This window comes from Salmo trutta, chromosome 26 (genome assembly GCF_901001165.1).
Source record: "Salmo trutta chromosome 26, fSalTru1.1, whole genome shotgun sequence".
NCBI lineage: Eukaryota > Metazoa > Chordata > Actinopteri > Salmoniformes > Salmonidae > Salmo > Salmo trutta.
In genome coordinates this window covers 27921220-27941285 of record NC_042982.1, presented here as the reverse complement: position 1 = coordinate 27941285, position 20066 = coordinate 27921220, and the positions used below count along the sequence as shown (strand labels likewise).

At 44.4% G+C, this 20066-nt stretch overlaps 1 protein-coding gene, 1 long non-coding RNA gene and 2 pseudogenes across 2 annotated transcripts in view; 2 read left to right on the top strand and 2 right to left on the bottom strand.

The window, feature by feature from the left end:
• Positions 1-2836: 2836 nt before the first annotated feature.
• LOC115163575 (uncharacterized) lies at positions 2837-4968 on the bottom strand. The gene is made up of 2 exons (XR_003869776.1): positions 4349-4968; positions 2837-3120 (listed from the first exon to the last, which is right to left on the bottom strand). It is a non-coding gene; the product is annotated as an uncharacterized LOC115163575 (long non-coding RNA).
• Positions 4969-11255: 6287 nt separating this feature from the next.
• Positions 11256-11987, top strand: LOC115163977 (phospholipid scramblase 2 pseudogene; annotated as a pseudogene).
• A 704-nt stretch (positions 11988-12691) lies between these two features.
• On the bottom strand, positions 12692-19475 carry LOC115163573 (phospholipid scramblase 2 pseudogene; annotated as a pseudogene).
• LOC115163574 (unconventional myosin-XVIIIa-like) overlaps positions 14716-20066 on the top strand; it is a 176906-nt gene continuing 171555 nt past the window's right edge. The window contains 2 exon segments of the mRNA XM_029715568.1: positions 14716-14843; positions 17139-18363. Of these exon segments, the coding sequence (XP_029571428.1) occupies positions 17311-18363 (1053 nt within the window). The 5' untranslated portion in view covers positions 14716-14843; positions 17139-17310.

The window sequence follows — 20066 nt, the reverse complement described above, 5'->3', positions numbered from 1 at the left end:
AAATACTCCAGACTGACCCTAGCCCCCCCGACACATAAACTATTGCTGCATAAATACTGGAGGCTGAGACAGGGAGACACTGTGGCCCCGTCCGACGATACCCCTGGACAAACAGGCAGGATATAACCACACCCACTTTGTCAAGGTACACACCACTAGAGGGATATCTTCAACCACCAACTTACTATCCTGAGCCAAGGCCGAGTATAGCCCACGATCTCCCCCACGGCACAAACCGAAGGGGGTCGCCAACCCGGACAGAAAGATCACGTCAGTGACTCAACCCACTCAAGTGACGCACCCCTCCTAGGGACAGCATGGAAGAGCACCAGTAAGGCAGTGACTCAGCCCCTGTAATAAGGTTTGAGGCAGAGAATCCCAGTGGAGAGAGGGGAACCGGCCAAGCAGAGACAGCAAGGGTGGTTCGTTGCTCCAGTGCCTTCCGTTCACCTTCACACTCCTGGGCCAGACTACACTCAATCATAGGACCTACTGAAGAGATGAGTCTTCAATAAAGACTTAAAGGTCGAGACCGAGTCTGCGTCTCTCACATGGATAGGTAGCCCATTCCATAAAAATGGAGCTCTATAGGAGAAAGCCCTGCATCCAGCTGTTTGCTCAGAAATTCTAGGGACAGTAAGGAGCCCTGCGTCTTGTGACAAACAACAATATTAATATTTTACGGATCAATCAAGATTATAAAGTAAACGCACAAAGCATCCTTTTAAAAGCGTGATTTACGTGTAGGCATCTACGGCAGGACCAAATCGGAAAGATAGGTAGGAGCAAGCCCATGTAATGCTTTGTAGGTTAGCAGTAAAACCTTGAAATCAGCCCTAGCCTTAACAGGAAGCCATTGTAGAGAGGCTAGCACTGGAGTAATATGATCACATTTTTGGGTTCTAGTCAAGATTCTAGCAGCCATGTTTAGCACTAACTGAAGTTTATTTAGTGCTTTATCCAGGTAGCCAGAAAGTAGAGCATTGCAGTCATCTAACCTGGAAGTGAGAAAAGTATGGATACATTTTTCTGCATAATTTTTGGACAGAAAGTTTCTGATTTTTGCAATGTTACGTAGATGGAAAAAAGCTGTCCTTGAATCAGTCTTGATATGTTCGTCAAAAGCAGGGGCGAAAATCTGATATCAACTTTGGAGGGGACAATTACATGAAATTTTCTCAAGAGCAATTCCTGAGGGGGACACCAAAGTAGTGCTGTAACACATAGCCTACATTGTAATATGGTAAATGTATATTGAGGAACCAAAGAAATAAGGTGTTTGCCGTACTCCTAACCCGGTACCCAAAACTACACAACTAATCACAACAGCAATACCATTGCCTTTAACAAATCTTAGTTTAGTCACCAGTTTAAGTTGAGAGTGGGGGTATCCATGGCATTTTCCAATTATGTTCCTATTTTACAAGTAAAAAAAATTGAGAACCTTTCATAATGTTGCCAAACAAAGACTCAACAAACTTACCTGAGACTCCCTGTCTCTGCCAGTCTGTCCCTCCATATCTGTCCCCAACTCTGCTGTCTGTGTGCCATCTGTTGCCTGCTCTGCCTAATGACATCATTGTGAAACATTTCCATTAGAATTTCATTTCTTTCTTATGAACATTTTATCAACTAGTCTTTGAGATATTAGGCTACTAGGGTTCTTACTTTGCGTTTTGGTGTACTGAACAATACTCTGATGTCCGTCTTTTATTTTTCTGCCATTTTTCTACCTGGCTGGCTGGCTACACACACACACACAGTGTGTAGGTTATTTACAGTAGGAGATGGGCTTCTATCATCTTATCTTCTATCATTCTATTTGGGCTTCGATCTAAAAGGTAGCTAGCAAATGTGAAACGGATTGCAGTGACAAGAGTTGACAGCTGTATGAGTTCACCATTTACACAACATATGCTGCAACCTTTTGTAATTTTAAGTTTGTTTCATATTGTCTGGCTTCCAACAATAGCTGAATTTGCAAAGCTAGCGAGCACCAATTCCGTTTCAGTGGTGTTTGCTATAATCTTTGCTACCCAGGTTAAATAAAGGTGAAATAAAATAAATAAAAGTTCCCTTGCGACAATTTAGCTTTTGCAACGAGACCATTAAATATATTTAAGACAATGGTAGAAGAGAGTGTAGTTCTGTTCAGTTTGGACTTCAGTTTATCGCTAAACTGATCACAGGGACTTTGAAGCACTAATTTACATAATCTGCATGCTGATCTTGGAATAAATTGGCGATAGCAAAGATTCCATCTTTGACGACGCCACATAAATGGAATAGGTACTAGCTGGCTTAATAGTTAATATTTGCACGCTAGCTCTGCATATTCAGCTAGTGTGTGTGTGAACCCTGGGATCTTTTATTTCAGCTCATGAAACATGAGACCAACACTTTACATGTTGCATTTATATTTTTGTTCAGTGTAAATCATACTACCTCCATGTCAAAATGTGGTGCAAACTGAGACGTCACCACTCAAGTTGGTAATCCAATGTTTTGAAAATAGCTGGCTAGCCGTCTGTGCAGTACATAACATGCACATACCTAATGTTATCTTAAAGCTACCTCTGCAGTTTCTTTTGCCATTGATAGCATGTACATTTATCCTACTTATTCCCTGACATTGCCAGGTTTTGGTTTCTCATTAATTCTCCCTTCCTCCTCCAATGTATTCCACATTGTCCACTTCCTCATTAGACAGTAGCAACAACTATTAGAAACAGTGGTAATTTCATTCATCAACATTTAAAAAAGGGTAGTAGACATTTACAGTAGACATTTCCCCCATCAGTCTAGCTCAAAACTAACGAGACTGTTTCAGAACGTAAAAAGTAACAGTACAAAACATACATTATTTTAGCAAACGTAAAATAATGAGTTTTGAGTGAATAGATATTTAATGAACAATTCAAAACAATACATTATAATATAAACCTGCTAAATTACTCACATCCAGCATAAAAAACTGAATAAACTAAAATAATTCTGTATTTATTTCAGATGTAACTATTGTTCATGAAGCAAACATTGTATGTTTGGTAGAAAGAAGCTGTCTGTTTTCCTCCCCCTCCTTCATCCATGGTGCTCGTTCAACATAGCATTTGGAGATTCCTGTGAACATCAACAGTCATAAACATGTCATTCTGAACAGCAACATCTTCCTAACAACAATTTAGACCAGTAGACAATTCAACAGAATTCAGTCTTGTTCATGTTGATGATCGGTACAATATGAGACCGTATACCCTGGGTATGAGTCAATATTACATGTTGACTGTTGTAATTACGTTGGTAACCAGTTTTTAATAGCATTAAGGCACCTTGGGGGTTATATACCACGGCTAAGGGCTGTATCCAGGCACTCCGCGTTGCGTCGTGCATAAAAACAGCCCTAAGCCGAGGTATATTGTCCACATACCACAAACCCCTGAGGTGCCTTATTGCTTAAATATAACACAGATACATGCGCATGTGAGGTTTCAAATAATAATGTTACTACTACTAGCTTGCTCTCTCCCTGCTTTTCCTGAACATGTTGATCTGATATAGCTAGTTATTATTGTTCTTCCTTGTTCAACCAAAGCAGGCGTTTATCCTCCTTGCTAGTCTTCAGATGCCACGACGCCAGGACAGCGGAGTCAATCACCACCTTCCGGAGACATCTGAAACCCTACCTCTTTAAGGAATACCTGGGATAGGATAAAGTAATCCTTCTACCCCCCCCCCCCCCCCCCCCCCCTTAAAAGATTTAGATGCACTATTGTAAAGTGGTTGTTCCACTGGATATCATAAGGTGAATGCACCAATTTGTAAGTCGCTCTGGATAAGAGCGTCTGCTAAATGACTTAAATGTAATGTAAATGTACATGATCATCATGTTGTGGCTGTAATATGGACATTGCATTAGAACAAATAGACACACTCTTAGCAAAAATGGGTTCCAAAAGGGTTCTTCAGCTGTCCCCATAGTATAACCCTTTTGGGTTCCATGTAGAACCCTCTTGTGGAAAGGGTTCTACCTGGAACCAACAAGGGTTCTTCAAAAAGTTATCCTACGGGACAGCTAAATAACTTAAGTTGTAGATAGCACCTTTTTTCAGGAAAAGCAGCTCATTTAGCAAGCCAATAAAATGTCTGATATAACTAGCTAGTAATTATTGTCCTATAGGCTTTCCTCCTCCTCACTGGTCTGCAGATGCTTGAGTACTTTACATTTCCTAGAACTAACAACTTTATCAGATATACATTTTCAGGAAAAGCAGCTCATTTAGCAAGCCAATGAAATACCCATTGCATCGGTTCAATCTTGAAATATAGCTAATCAAGATAGAGATCTTACCTTTTTATCTCTGTAGCAGTTTGCCCTCACCTTGTCTGGGCACTGCAACTGCCAGATCTTAGTCCACATTCTCTTTTGTCAAGATTCTGCAAGGAGCTAGCCTGTTCTCCTAAAACATGAGCTAATAGCTAAGTTAGCCAACTTAGGCAAATACATCTCAGTAAACAATTATTTTCTAAACGAATGTTAGTCTCAATCAAATGACAAGTACAAATAACTATTGCTCTGTCCCACAACGTAGCAACCATTAGTTACAGGCTAGACAGAAGACTATTGCTAGCTTGCTAACTAACTATTTGAATTAAAATAAGTTAGCTAGCCAGCGTCAACTTTGTAGTTGTAATGCTATGTGGAAAAAGTTGTTTTCATTTCTTCCTCCATTTCTCACCAACGCCTTGATTCATTTTAACAATTTGATCCATATTGAGAAACATCTCCTCCCTCCCTGAGTAAGCGATTCATCTCAACAGGCCGGAAGTCAAACAAAGTCAAACTCACGGGAATGAGGTGGGAGGGGCTACAATATGGTACTTTCAGACGCATGAAATATACACGTTACTACACAATGGTACAATTGATTGACTCTATGTACAGCATTTAGCATGCTCTTCAACCGATTGTTGCCCGCACCCACCCGCCCGACTAGCATCACTACTCTGGTCGGTTCTGACTTAGAATATGTGGACAACTACAAATACTTAGGTGTCTGGTTAGACTGTAAACTCTCCTTCCAGACTCACATTAAGCATCTCCAATCCAAAATTAAATCTAGAATCGGCTTCCTATTTCGCAACAAAGCCTCCTTCACTCATGCTGCCAAACATACCCTCGTAAAACTGACCATCCTACCGATCGTTGACTTCGGCGATGTCATTTACAAAATAGCCTCCAACACTCTACTCAGTAAACTGGATGTAGTCTATCACAGTGCCATCCGTTTTGCCACCAAAGCCCCATATACTACCCACCACTGCGACCTGGCGGCGCTCGTTGGCTGGCCCTCACTACATATTAGTCACCAAACCCACTGGCTCCAGGTCATCTATAAGTCTTTGCTAGTTAAAGCCTCGCCTTATCTCAGCTCACTGGTCACCATAGCAGCACCGACCTGTAGCATGTGCTCCAGCAGGTATATTTCTCTGGTCATCCCCAAAGCCAACACTTGGCCGCCTTTCCTTCAAGTTCTCTGCTGCCAATGACTGGAACTAATTGCAAAAATCACTGAAACTGGAGTCTTATATCTCGCTCTCTAACTTTAAGCATCTGCTGTCAGCTTACCGATCACTGTACCTGTACACAGCCAATCTGTAAATAGCACACCCAATTACCTCATCCCTAAAGGTCATACCTGTGTGCATTTTGGGGTATATTGATGAGACAGAATGGGCAGCTCTGGGATGTGCTTTATTATCACATCGCACCATAGATGATAACTACACCAAACTTCCCACAGAACAAGGATACCTATTGGAAAAGTTTCATAGAGTCAATCATAGATTTAATGTAAATGTCACGGTTGTCGTATGGATTGGACCAAAACGCAGCGGGAATATGTATACTCATCTTCTTTTTATTTTGGAGAAGGAGAAACAACTAAATACGTATACAAAAAAAGAACAAACCGAAACAGTCCTGTCAGGTGCAACAAACACTAAACAAGGAACAACTACCTACAAATCCCATAGCAAAACACCCCTCATAAATAGGACCTTCAATTAGAAGCAACGAGGAGCAGCTGCTTCCAATTGAAGGTCCACCCAATAAACATCACATAGAAATAGACATACTAGAACTAACATAGAAATAGACTAACAAAGAACATATCCCAACAAACCACGAAACACTCTAAACAAACACCCCTCTTAAATATGAACGTAGGCCAACAAACCCCGAAACACTCTAAACAAACACCCCCTGCCACGTCCTGACCAAACTACAGTAACAAATAACCCCTTATACTGGTCAGGACGTGACAGTAATATCAGTCACAACAACCTATTTTCAAGTTGGCCGCCATTCATTTGAATGTGGAGGAACTGAATAGATTTTTCGGGGCATAAATTAATAACCTCTTATGGATTTGACCCTTTTTATTACATTTTTGTCTAAAATGACATACCCAAATCTAACTGCCTGTAGCTCAGGACCTGAAGCAAGGATATGCATATTCTTGATATCATTTGAAAGGAAACACTTTGCAGGTTGTGGAAATGTGAAATTAATGTAGGAGAATATAACACATTAGATCTGGAAAAGATAATACAAAGAAAAAACATTCTTTTTTTTAATTGTTGTTCCATCTTTGAAATGCAAGAGAAAGGACATTATATCACTTAGGAGTCAAGGCACAATATAGATTTTGGCCACTAGATTGCAGCAGTGTATGTGCAAAGTTTTAGATTGATTCAATGAGCCATTGCATTTCTGTTCAAAATGTTGTGTCAAGACTGCCCAAATGTGCCTAATTGGTTTATTAACATATTGGTAGAAATATGACAAAACGCTGAAAATGAGGTCAGGTTAAGATGGGCTCAGGAGATCTTATACGTTTCCTTCTATGAGATAATATCAGTCATTTAACATGACCTTTATCAATTATGAAGCCTTTATGTGCTTTATGTGCATAAATGCTTAAAAAATCACGAAATGTAACGTTAGCTGATGAAGATTATCTCATAGAACAAAACGTATAACATTTTCTAAGCCTGTATTTACCAAATAACACATTTTCGGCAATAATAAAAAAAAAAGAATACAAAAACGCCATTTATTACCCTATAGGCTGTCGAACGAACCATGGCGGAGTTAGTGCCTACTGCCCTGGGATTGGCTCCGGCTCCCTGGGTCAGCCCCAGCCCTCTCTGGGTGTATTTAGTAGCACCCCCTGGTGGCCACGGGCAGGGGATGGGCCCTCTCTCCGGCGGTCGGCCCCCCCTCCCTGGGTTTGTCCATCCCTCTCTGGCTGCCTCCCCCCTCTCTTCCTGGTGAAGAGAGCAGGGTGCATGAAGTGGTGCCGCCTTAGGGTAGTGGTGCCGCCTTATGGTCGAGGGCAGGGGGTCGGCCTCCCTCTAAGGGGGACACCCCCACCCTCCCTGGGGCGGCCCCAGACCTCTCTGGCCCTCTTCCCCATCTCCCTGGTGCAGGGAGCTGGCTGGATGTAGTGGCACCCCCTTTTGGCCGTGGGTGGGGGTCGGCACCCCTCTCCGGGAGTTGGCCCCCCTTTCCCTGGGTTGGCCCCATCCCTCTCTGGCCCTCTGTAGGGAGCTAGGTGGATGTAGTGGGTCCCCCTGGTGGCTCTGGGCGGGGGCCGCCCCCTCTCCCTGGGTCTGCCTCAGATTTCTGGCCCTCTCCCCCCATATCCCTGGTGCAGGGAGCTGGCTGGATGTACTGGTGCCCCCTGGTGGCCGTGGGTGGAGGTATGCACCCCTCTCTGGGGTTCGGGCCCCCCTCCCTGGGTCAGCCTCAGCCCTCTCCGGCCCTTCCCCCCATATCTCTGGGGAATGGAGCTGGCTGGATTGGCCCCCGTGCCTGGGGGTCGGTCCACCCAGTCTCTGGAGTGAGACTCTAGACAGAGTCTCTGAGTTAGAGCATCAACATCACCTGTAAATGCACACTGAACAGGTGTAATGATCACGTGTAATGCACACAGAACAGGTGTAATGAACGCGTGTAATGCACACTGAACAGGTGTAATGAACGTGTGTAATGCACACAGAACAGGTGTAATGAACGTGTGTAATGCACACAGAACAGGTGTAATGAACGTGTGTAATGCACACAGAACAGGTGTAATGAACGTGTGTAATGCACACAGAACAGGTGTAATGAACGTGTGTAATGCACACAGAACAGGTGTAATGAACGTGTGTAATGCACACAGAACAGGTGTAATGAACGTGTGTAATGCACACTGAACAGGTGTAATGAACGTGTGTGATGCACACAGAACAGGTGTATTGCACACAGAACAGGTGTAATGAACGTGTGTAATGCACACTGAACAGGTGTAATGAACGTGTGTAATGCACACTGAACAGGTGTACTGCACACAGAACAGGTGTAATGAACGTGTGTAATGCACACTGAACAGGTGTACTGCACACAGAACAGGTGTAATGAACGTGTGTAATGCACACAGAACAGGTGTAATGAACGTGTGTACTGCACACAGAACAGGTGTAATGAACGTGTGTAATGCACACAGAACAGGTGTAATGAACGTGTGTAATGCACACTGAACAGGTGTAATGCACACAGAAAAGGTGTAATGAACGCGTGTAATGCAAACTGAACGGGTGTAATGAACGTGTGTAATGCACACAGAACAGGTGTAATGAACGCGTGTAATGCACACAGAACAGGTGTAATGAACGTGTGTAATGCACACAGAACAGGTGTAATGAACGTGTGTAATGCACACAGAACAGGTGTAATGAACGTGTGTAATGCACACAGAACAGGTGTAATGAATGTGTGTAATGCACACAGAACAGGTGTAATGAACGTGTGTTATGCACACAGAAAAGGTGTAATGAACGCGTGTAATGCACACTGAACGGGTGTAATGAACGTGCGTTATGCACACAGAACAGGTGTAATGATCACCTGTAAAAATGACCATAACAAACGTTCTAATCACCTGTAAACACACTGGACAGGTGAAAAAAATCACGTGTACAAAAAATAACATTTGACACTTGAAAAAAGCAAGTGAAAAATGATCATAACAAGTGTTCAAATCACCTGTAAACACACACTAGACAGGCGAAACAATCACATGTACAAAAAAATGACATTTGACACTTGAAAAAAGCAAGTGAGCTGCCACGCCCTAGCTGGCTCGAGAGGTTTCTTGCCCGGTTGGCTCGGAAGGCGACCATCCCACGTCAAGCCTTAGCCAGATCGTCAGGTTTTATGCCCAGACGGCTCGTCAGGCTGCTACGCCTCAGCCGGATCTTCAGGCTCCCATGGTCCAGCGGGATCCTCAGGTTGTCACGCCTCAGCCGGTTCGCCAGGCTCCCATGCCCCTGCCAGTTTATCAGGATTTTAAGACCTGCCGTTTTGTCCAGCGTCCGTGCCTCGGCCGGCCTGTCAGGCTTGCCCAGGTGGGACGTCGGGTGGCGCCCCTAGAGTAGGGTGTACTGTCACGCCTGCTCCTGCTCCCTTTCCCTGGCATTCGAAGGCGCCAGGCTCCCCAGCATTACGCACTCCTGCCACCATCAGTACGCACACCTTCCTTTCACCGTCATGCGCATCAGCATATTATTGGACTCAATCACCTGTTTATTACCTCCCCTATATTTGTCAGTTCCCTATCTCTGTTCCCCGCTGCTGCATTGATTGTTGTTTGTCGTTGTGTATCCGTGTGCTGACGCTGTTCCTGTCTTGCTCTTTGTCTGTTCCTAATTCAATGTCAACTCCCCGTACCTGCTTCTCGACTCCAGCATCGCTCTTGTGAGTATACCATAGAGAGGTGCATGCAGCGTGCATTCGGAGAGGGAACAAAAATCTAAACTTCGGACCCACTTGTGTTGGAGCACACCAAAGGTCCTTTCTACATCCACACAGTCTACGGAAGAGAAGAGTAGCTGGTCACGGGTCAGCAGATTGTTAAACTGATACATCAGTCATTCAGCCTATTCATTTTCATCAGGAAACTACTCGAAGTGTAGCTACGTGTTAAATCAACCTGTGCATTTTAACGAGATTGTCACGACTTCCACCAAAGTCGGCTCCCCTCCTTGTTCGGGCGGCGTTCGGCGGTCGACGTCACCGACCTTCTAGCCATCGCTGCTCCATTTTTCATTGTTCCATTTGTTTTGTCTTGTTCCCCGCACACCTGGTTTACATTCCCTAATCACACTGCATATATATATTCCTCTGTTCCCCCCATGTCTTTGTGTATAATTGTTTTGTTACGTGTTTAGTGTTACGCGCCAGACTGGTTTCCCCGGGTATCGTGTTTTGACCCGTAGTATGTTAATTGTCATACATTTGCATTATTGTGAGTGTTTTCGCGCTTATTCACTTTTGCCATTGGCTGGAGGTTTTTTAACGCAGTTGCGTCTGTCTTTTGTGCTTCTTCCAAATAAAGTGCGCCTGATCACAACTCTCTGCTCTCCTGCACCTGACTTCTTACCAGTAGCGTACAACCTTGACAGAGATAATGAATATACAGATATATATTGAGGTTACTAAGGAAACACATCCAGAGCTCTTAAAAACATCCTTGCTGAAGGCTAGGTTGAGTATGATGCAAAGTATTATAGGCTACCTGTGTCTGTCATCCACATCAGAACACTACGAGACAAACAGGTATGATCATTTTCTTTTGCTACTGCAAAAAAAGAGTTTAACACACTGCCAGTGTTTTATAACCCCCATTGCACAAGTGAGCTGGGCATCCTGAAGATGCAAGACACTAATAATACATCAAATCAAAGCAGGTAGGCCTATGCCTACAGTTACAGTAGCTGGTCTAGTCTGGCATGCTGTGTACTACACTTGATTAGGCCTACTTACCTTTTGTTGAAATTAAAGATTATTCAATGTTCTCTCCAAAAGCAGTAGGCTATATATTACCTAAACTCTTTGTTTTGCATTTATCTTGGGCTATCTGCTGATTTTGAAAATATAAAATGACATTTTTGGTGTGTGTTTAGGTATTTTCAGAAATGAAAGTGCATTGTTCCCATGGCCACCCAAGGTCTTGGATTGATTGGCACTGGCTTAGGACAGGCGATCATGACTGAGGCCATGACATTGGTGCCACATGGCCTTAATGCTTCCTACCCTGCATACATGATGTGTCACTACCCTCAGGCCTTTACCCCGCCCCCATGAGCCCCGGAGTCCCACTACCCTCAGGCCTCTACCCTGCCCCCATGATTCCCGGAGTCCCACTACCCCCAGGCTTTGTGCCCCCTCAGGCTCTTGTGATGATGCTTGCCCTTCTCAGACCACTAGCCTGCCCTCCAGGATTGGAATGCCTGACTCAGATCGACTAGCTCCTCGACCACCAGAAAGTTAATCTGGCTGAAGTGGTTCTGGACTGGTAAGTGAATAATAACTACATTGTAAAGAACAGTGTCGGGCAGCAAGTGTTTGCTGTAGAAGAGGAGAACGACTGCTGCACTCTACAGTTCTGCGGCCCCGGCCTTACCTTTCACCCTTCACATCCAGGACAACCTGGGACAGGAAGCAATGACCCCGATACACCCTTTGAGGTGCGACTCCTGCTGCTTCCCCTGCTGCCTGCAAGAGCTGGAGGTGCAGAATCCCTCTGGTAAACCCCCAAAGGGTATGTGGTGCAGAACTGGCACCCTTTCTACACTAAACTTGCCATGCAGATTGAGAGGAGTCACTGGATGAGAAAACGTGGTGGGGAAGATCAGTAAGAAATGGGTTGGAATGCTGCAGGAAGTTGTCAAGATGCAGATGACTTTGTAATCTCCTTCCCTATGGAACTGGAAGTGAAGATGAAAGCTGAGTTGCTGGGAGCCTGCTTCCTCATCGACTTCATGAAAAATAAATAACTTAATATCCCAAATTGACTTTTACTCACACACTTTCTACTCTTAATGGACTATGAGAACTCTTGGGTGGGAAATAAATCAATGAGAATATTGATGGGGGATTTACTGACAATTTTTTCCGATCCTCTCTGTAATGTTTTTGTGCATACTGAAAGTGTTTTTTTACTGGACTCTATTGTTCTTATGTATAATCTATCATAGGTGCACCTTCTAGGTAGGCTACAGTAATACAATTGATTAATTAAAAGGAAATGTACATGGCTGTAGACATTAGAATGCACATCATTTCAGTACCATGGACAGCGTGATGACAATAGCAGTGTTATACAATTTCTTTATGCCAAAGTTATTGCCAGACTTCTAAAACAAAGCCCTCAATAGAAAATGCCAATATGTACACAACATTGTCACTTTTTAGACTTTGGAGGACATTTTCATTGAGCAAAAGAATTGTGCAATCAGGACCCAAACCTTGTTATAGTCTTCTAGCGTGATTTAATTATAAACCTTTCTATGTGCGTTATAAGGAGCCGATTAATTAGAGTTTAGTAAACTGAGCAATACACATAAATAGTAACAGATTTATAACGCATGATTGTTGAACAAGAAAGGTTGCTTCGGTAAAGTTACAAATTCTGTCAGGTACCAAATTCTCTACTCTGTGTGGTGCAAGGTGACGTCTCAAAGCCGTTGCAGAGTCTAGTGGAGTGACAAACTACCTTAGGTGTGTAGAAGGGCCTGGGGAGAGGCCACTGCTAAGGACCATAGGTAAGAGGGGTCTCAGGGTACATAGGCTCTGGATTCAAGGTTGATGTCCGCACTAAAGACTTTATTTAAAACTCATGATTAAAATTACACACTCTCAGTTAACTACTTATGATTTAGCAAACAAAGGACAACGGAACATAGTAACCCCTCTTTTCAGTGAATATATGCAGCAAGTAATATCCCAGATTATGTCTTTAACATTCTATTAACTTCACATTTCAACATGCTTTACATTGAGCATAAATGGATGGAACATGGAAGTTGTCAATTCATACAGTTTTTGTCTCATTTTAATCCTGGTGTTGTTCAGTGGGCAGAAAATGTCACTCATAGGGATGGGAATGTGATCCGTCTCCTCTACATTTCTTAAAGTACATGAAGTCGATGAGGAAGCAGGCCCCCAGCATCACCGCCTTCACCTTCACATCCAGGTTCATGGGGAAGGAGATTCCAAAGTTATCTGCATTTGTGAAGGATTCCCGCAGGAATCCAACCCACTGCTTACTGATCTGCCCCACCATCACTGTTTCATCCAGAGACTTCACATCAAAGTTTACATCTGACCAGCATTGACAGACAACACATGCCCCCTGGATCTTAAGCTCTCTCCTCTTGTTCTGCACAGTGAGTTTGGGCAGGTAAGGGTGCCACTCCTGCACCACTTACCCTATGGGGTTACCAGAGGGATTCTGCACCACCAGCTCTTGCAGGCAGCAGGGGAAGCAGCAGGAGTCGCACCTCAAAGGGCGTATCAGGGTCATCACTTCCTGTCACAGGTTGTCCTGGATGTGAAGGGTGAAAGGTCGGTCGGAGCAGCAGAACTGTAGAGGGCAGGAGTCGTTCTCCTCTGCTACAGCAAATACTTGCTGCCCGACACTGTTCATTACAATGTAGTTATCATTCATCTCCCAGTCCAGAACCACTTCAGCCAGATTAACTTTCTGATGGACAAGGAGCTGGTCAATCTGAGTCAGGCATTCCAATTCTGGAGGGCAACTTAGTGGTCTGAGAAAGGCAGGCATCATCACAGGAGCCTGAGGGGGCACAAAGCCTGGGGGTAGAGAGACAGCAGTATGGCCAGCCACCTCCACGGAGTAAACGGGTGCCTGGGGTATCTGTCCTGAGGAAATGTCAATCCATCCTTGAGTGACCATATGGAACAAGACACTTCCACTATTGAAACTCAACCTACCATCAAACATACAAAATGCAAAAATTAGTTTCCAGCTATAATGATGACATCATGATCAGCATGAACATTTACTAGACAATTTCGGTAATTGTTGTCCAAAATTCAACTTCAGCTTGTTTCAAACTCCTTTGTGAGTCTACAGAATCAAAGGGCCCTCTCTTTCACGTAGGTCAAGTTACAGCATGACACAAACAACTATTCCCCTTAGCAACACTGTCTTACCAGAAACGGGGTAACAGACTGTTAATAAATAGTCTAATAGTCTGGCCTACTATTTATTAAAGTTTGTTATAACTTACCTTATAGTTTATGACTCTACCATGAATAATGTTTTCACTTTCCAGGCATGCAGTTGATGCAGCAGCCAAACATAGAGGCAAACAGTTCACTGCGCATGAGCGAAGGTGTGGTGTGAATTTCCACTACTGGTAAACCAACACCACAGTGGCGGCCAGTGCTATAAGCAAATTAATCAACTGCATAGGGCCCACCTCAATGGCCAGGGGCACCCCACAAACTGTGAAGGGGGACCCTAAACAGGATCCTGCTTAGGGACCCCAAAAAGCTATGGCCAGTGATAAAAGTAGGCCTATTGGTAAGCTGGTACCAAATGGTGCTTAATAGTGCTTGTTTGAATGAATCCTAGATAAACAAACCAGTCACTCCTAGATTATTTACTGTGTATTAATACTTTACCCACAAAATATAAAATGCAACCGCAACCAACAGAAATCTATCATCATAGAGTGATAATGTAATCTTTCATAAGTGGTACATCCTGTGTCCAACTTGCAATAAACACAACTGGCCAGCAGGAATCACTATTCGATATATTTTCAGTGATGTTGCATGCGTGCTGTAACCAGTCATCTAGCTAATCATATACAGTCAACGCAGCTGCTTTCTAGTGCGAGCAGCACCCATCAATATAGCTCCCTCCGATTCGAACGCACCAGTGTCAACCCACCGACACAGAGCAGAGGAAGAACACACACAAACGGTGAGTCATCCATCATTTCATGAATATGTTAGAATATCTCAAAATGATTCGATGCACCAATTTGAGCTAAACATTGAAAGCAGAATGGCTTCGCTAGATAGCTATAGATTGAGGTCTCTCAGAAATCCCAAAATATTTTCACAGGGATGTAGCAGTTAGCTAGCCTAGTTGATAGGCTACACCAGAATTAATGTGGGCGAAGAACAGAGGCTTGGGCTGCCAGCTAATCGTGCAAGCTTACTAAAGGCATATTGGTAGTTTCAAAATATCACTTTTCTCAATGAAGTCTTGTAGCCAGGGCTTTTCTGTGACAGCCAGATTTAGAGGAAATTACTCTACAGTTATAGTTAACAATGGGCTGTAAAACATTAAAATTCCCAATGTGACATCAGCTAGCTGGCTAGCTAGTATGAGTAGCTTTCTGGCTTTTTGTTCTCCCCTGTCCATTGAGTGAATGGGGAACGATGAAACCTTAGTCGCTAGCGTAGTGGAGCGAGCGTGCCTACTATTTAAGCTGCATTTCATTGTTGTAACAAAAATCCTTGATGTAAGTGGCAAAATGATGTGCCCATAGCATCCATGCGGTGTTGGAAAAAAAAGTGTAAACATCTGTAGCAAAAAGGAAGCTTGGCTATAACCACGAAAGTGTATGACATTTTTCAGCTCAAAATTAAGCTGTTAGGGAGCGTCATGCAACTATGATTCAATGGCATATTTTTTGCTCACAGAATGCCAAATAGTTAGCTATATGTAACTATACCATTATTAAAAATCTATTTCCATCAATACATCTTGTTATTAATTCACTTTCTTTATGCTAGCTTACTTAGGCCACTATAAGGTTTTGCTATCTCCTGGAAAAAGGGTGATGGATGTGAAGTGTTGTACTTGCCAGTATATTTTTTAACTGTGCATGTGGTGGTAGCTGCCAAGACCTATTATGCAGGATATTCACGTAGATAGGGTATTTCCATCATACTAGTTGTCAGATGGTCTGTTTCTCCCACAAGGAGGACAATTTGATATATTGTTTATTTTTCTGAACATTGTTCTCTTACTGATCGTTTATAGCTAGTCCTGAAAACACCTTGCTTCCTGTTTTTTGGGGGGCAAGAATCTGGCCCCTTGTTGATGAAGCTTGTTTAGATGTAGGGGTCTCCTGCTGCTGGGAACTCTGGGAACTTCAGATAGAACTGGAACTTTGACACCAAAGTTTCACCCAGTGACGACCAGAGTGGACTGTGTGGATTCTGACCCATTTTGAGTGCCCCCATCCGTCACTGGAACAACAGTTAGGCTAAACCGTTAGTTCACCTTCAATGTCTTCTATCACTCAGGTAGAGGAGGTAGGTATAAGCCTATTTGGGTGTTTGGCTTACATTGAATGTGATTTACACATATGAAATGGAGACTGCAATATAGCTTAGGCCTAGAGTACATCATTTGGGTTTGAAGCCTTAGGCTGTTTGGGATTCCGTGCAATGCTACCCCATGTAGAGGGGAGTCCGAGTAGCTCCTCTGAGGCAGAAAAATAGTAATAAAACACAGATTTTGGGAATGTGCTCCTGCCTGCTTTCTGCAGTATGTTGAGAGTGTCTCTTTGGCAAAAATATCTTTCTTGATGTTTGAGGTTTTGGCAAATGCAGCTCTAATGGAGGCTAGGAATGTTGTCTCTTTTGCCAAGATCACTTAAACTGTTGCTTGGTTGTGATGTGTGTGATATTTTTTCCATGTTCACTTTATCGGCTAGTGCTTTGTGTGGCATGGTAAGGGTCTGTTGCAAAGTGTTAAGTCGTGGGTTGCTCTATCTATAGTCCTACTCAAAAGGCTTTGAAAGATGTTTGGTTACGAGAAATAAAGATGGTGTTTATTAAATGCACAATTTTATTTTCTGTGACAAATTCCTCACTCATCCTCTGCAATGGAAGTGATATATTGTGTGAGATCTAATTAAGCAATAAGACACGAGGGGGTGTGGTATATGGCCAATATACCACGGCTAAGGGCTGTTCATAGGCACAGCTCTTAGCCATGATATATCGGCCATATATCACAAACCCCAGAGGTGAGTTATTGCTATTATAAACTGGTTACCAATGTAATTAGAGCAGTAAAAATAATTTTTTGGTCATACCTGTGGTATACGGTCTGTTATACCACGGCTGTCAGCCAATCAGCATTCAAGGCTCAAATCGCCCAGTTTATAATTGTATTTATGAAACATAATGAGCGCTGTTTCTCATTCTGTCATGCCAGATGTGAAGATTGACTGAAGGTGTTTTTTCTCTCCCACAGGGCATTTGAACTAGTGGCAGCTTAACCCCTTTTTGGAGGTTACGAAAGACTGGACCAACCCCCCTAAAAAACTGGACCTCTGCCTCTGTATGGAAAAATCCCCCTTGCCTGAGAAAACAGGAGCCAAACCGGTAGGACTCACTGTGTTGAGCAACACAGCAGGCACACCACCATGTTCAGTCTGATCAAAAAGGAGAAGGATGGAGGGAAGAAGGAGAAGGATAAGAAGGACAAGAAGGAGAGGATGTCTGCGGCAGAGCTGCGCAGCCTGGAGGAGATGAGCATGAGGCGTGGCTTCTTCAACCTCAAGAGAGAGTCCAAGCGGGATTCCAAGAACAAGCTGGAGATCTCCAACCCCATCCCCATCAAGGTGGCCAGCAGCCACGAGCTCAGCCTCACTGACATCGAGTCAGACGGCCTGAGCAACCGCAGTAGCATGGTGCTGGACGCAGATGGCCTGAGCGCTGCCAGCTCCACCGACGACCTGAAGGGCGAGGGGGGCGGTGGTCTGGACAAGGACCGGGGCTCGGTGCGAGACCGCGTGGCCCACTTCGGCTCGATTGCCAAGCACAACTCCTCTCAGGTCATGAAGCGCTTCTCCTTCTCCCAGAGGAGCAAAGAGGAGAGCCCTTCGGAGACCTCCACGCTCTCGGGACAGAACTCAGCCGCTCCGTCCCCGCAGGTGGAGAACAAGGTGTTCGACCCGCAGAGTAAGCACAGCCTCCAGCAGCAGAAGCTGGGGGTGGGGGTCGGGGTGGGAGTCGGGCCAGCACCTTGGCCAGTGCCGGTCAAGAAGGCTCGCATCCCTGAGGTGGTGGACAAGACCTTCCCTGCTGACCTGAGGCTCCCGGCCGTCATCCCTCCACAGTCTCCGGAGCCACGGGAGCTGGAGCTCCAGCGCCGCAACACAGGTGACTTCGGCTTCTCCCTGCGCCGCACCACCATGTTGGACCGCGGAGCCGACGGAGGGGTCTACCGGAGGGTGGTGCACTTCGCAGAGCCCGGGGCCGGCACTAAGGACCTGGCCCTGGGGCTGGTGCCTGGAGACCGTCTGGTGGAGATCAACGGGGGAAACGTGGAGAACAAGACCAGGGACGAGATTGTGGAGATGATCCGTCAGTCTGGGGACACGGTGAGGCTGAAGGTGCAGCCCATCCTGGAGCTGAGTGAGCTGAGCCGCTGCTGGCTGAGGAACACAGACGGCCAGCGCCGGGAGGCCCAAGATGTAAGTTACCCCAAATCACTCCTCTACTTATCACCTAGATAGACATTCTATTCAGACCTACAACTTCTAGAGAGGCAACCCACGGGCTGGTTTGGCTCTTCTATACTGTAGGGGTGAATTGGACCCAACCCTCCCAACATATCACACTCGTTGGTGTGGGTGTGTGGAAAGTCAGTGTTGTTAAATGGTGGAGTGAGTCATCAATGCCAATGTTTCATGTTTTAGCATGATGGGTGTTGTAACTCTGGAACTGTCTGATGGTGATCACTGTTGCTAACAAACAACCACATTTCCCTCCCACTTCCCACACAACTCGTTTACAGGTGCCCTAACCTATGGAGTGGCCCAGACACTTAAGTCTCTCATTGTTTCTACAGCGCACTTCAATCCATGTCCAGTTTGGTTTTTGTATGAACTAACAGAAAACTCTGAGTAAAACAACTAGTACAGAACATATATGTTCTGTTGGGAAAAGTTAGTGACGAACTTACCACAGCTCTGACGGATTGAAGCAGTTTTTATGAGACTCTTCTTGCCATGTTTCTTCCTCTCTTTATATACCTTCTGTAATGTTTAGGTTTCAGCCATGCTTTCTTGTGGGTGTCTGGGCTTGATGTAGAACTGTCACCTTGATGTGTGCAGCCCAGCCCCAGACGTTGAAGGGCAACATGGAGTGGTGGACGGAGTCGACTTCTGGCCGGACCACCCGGTTGATATCAAATGGAAGCTGTTGTGGCTAATCTTGTATTTTATGCTCTGCTTGTTGGTTTTATCAGATAAGAAGGGCGTTCTGCCCGTGTTTGAGCTTCTGTGAGGGTAGATACGTAAGCAAGTGTGTGTACGTGTGTGTCCTTCAAACACTATGTCTGCATGCTGATGTAAGTAGAAAGTGTGTCTGTGTGAACAGGCTACTGTTCAGGAACTGCTGTCCAGTTCAGAGTTCAGACAGAGGAAGTGTTGTCGAGGCAAACAACTCCAGCTGTGTGTGTGTGTGAGTGTGAGTGTGTGTGTGTGTGGGGGGGTTGGATAAGTCTTCTTTAGTCACATTAGGGTTAGAAAGGATGGGCCACACCTTCTTGCTAACTTGCAACATTTGGAATTGATATCCGTTTGTGATGATATCCGTTTATTACACTGCTATAAAAAAGTGTTTGTGTGTGTTCACCGTGTCCTGTAATCACTCAAGAACAGCAGACAATGTATCATGTTTGTTCAGTCATCTGCCAATAGTTATACTGCTGCATAAGTTATGTATCAATATATATATATTTTTTTGTACTTTTGAAAATGATATTCCTATCCAAGAATTTTCCAACAGCTAGACCTAACCGCAGTGCTCTGAGCCAAGTCCTTGTTTGTAATCTTGTGGACTGGATGTTTGTGATGTTGGTTAGTTAGATGGTTATGTTACTGTTCCAGTACAATAGTGGATTGTTGTGCAGTGGTGAAAAGGGTGTGTTTTGGATTGTGTGTGTGTGTGTGTGTGTGTGTGTGCAATTATGTGTGTGTCTGTATACTTGCAAGTGTGTGTGTAGTGTGGTAGGCCTTGTCCCTGATTAGGTGGCAGACAGTGGTCTGATTGTGGTCAGGGTCAGGGAGTGTTATAATTCTTGAAGGATACTCTGTGCCTAAAAACTAGGTTTACAAAATGGTCACACATACACTACCAATTCATGGCCATTTTTGTTGTCACCCAACACCAC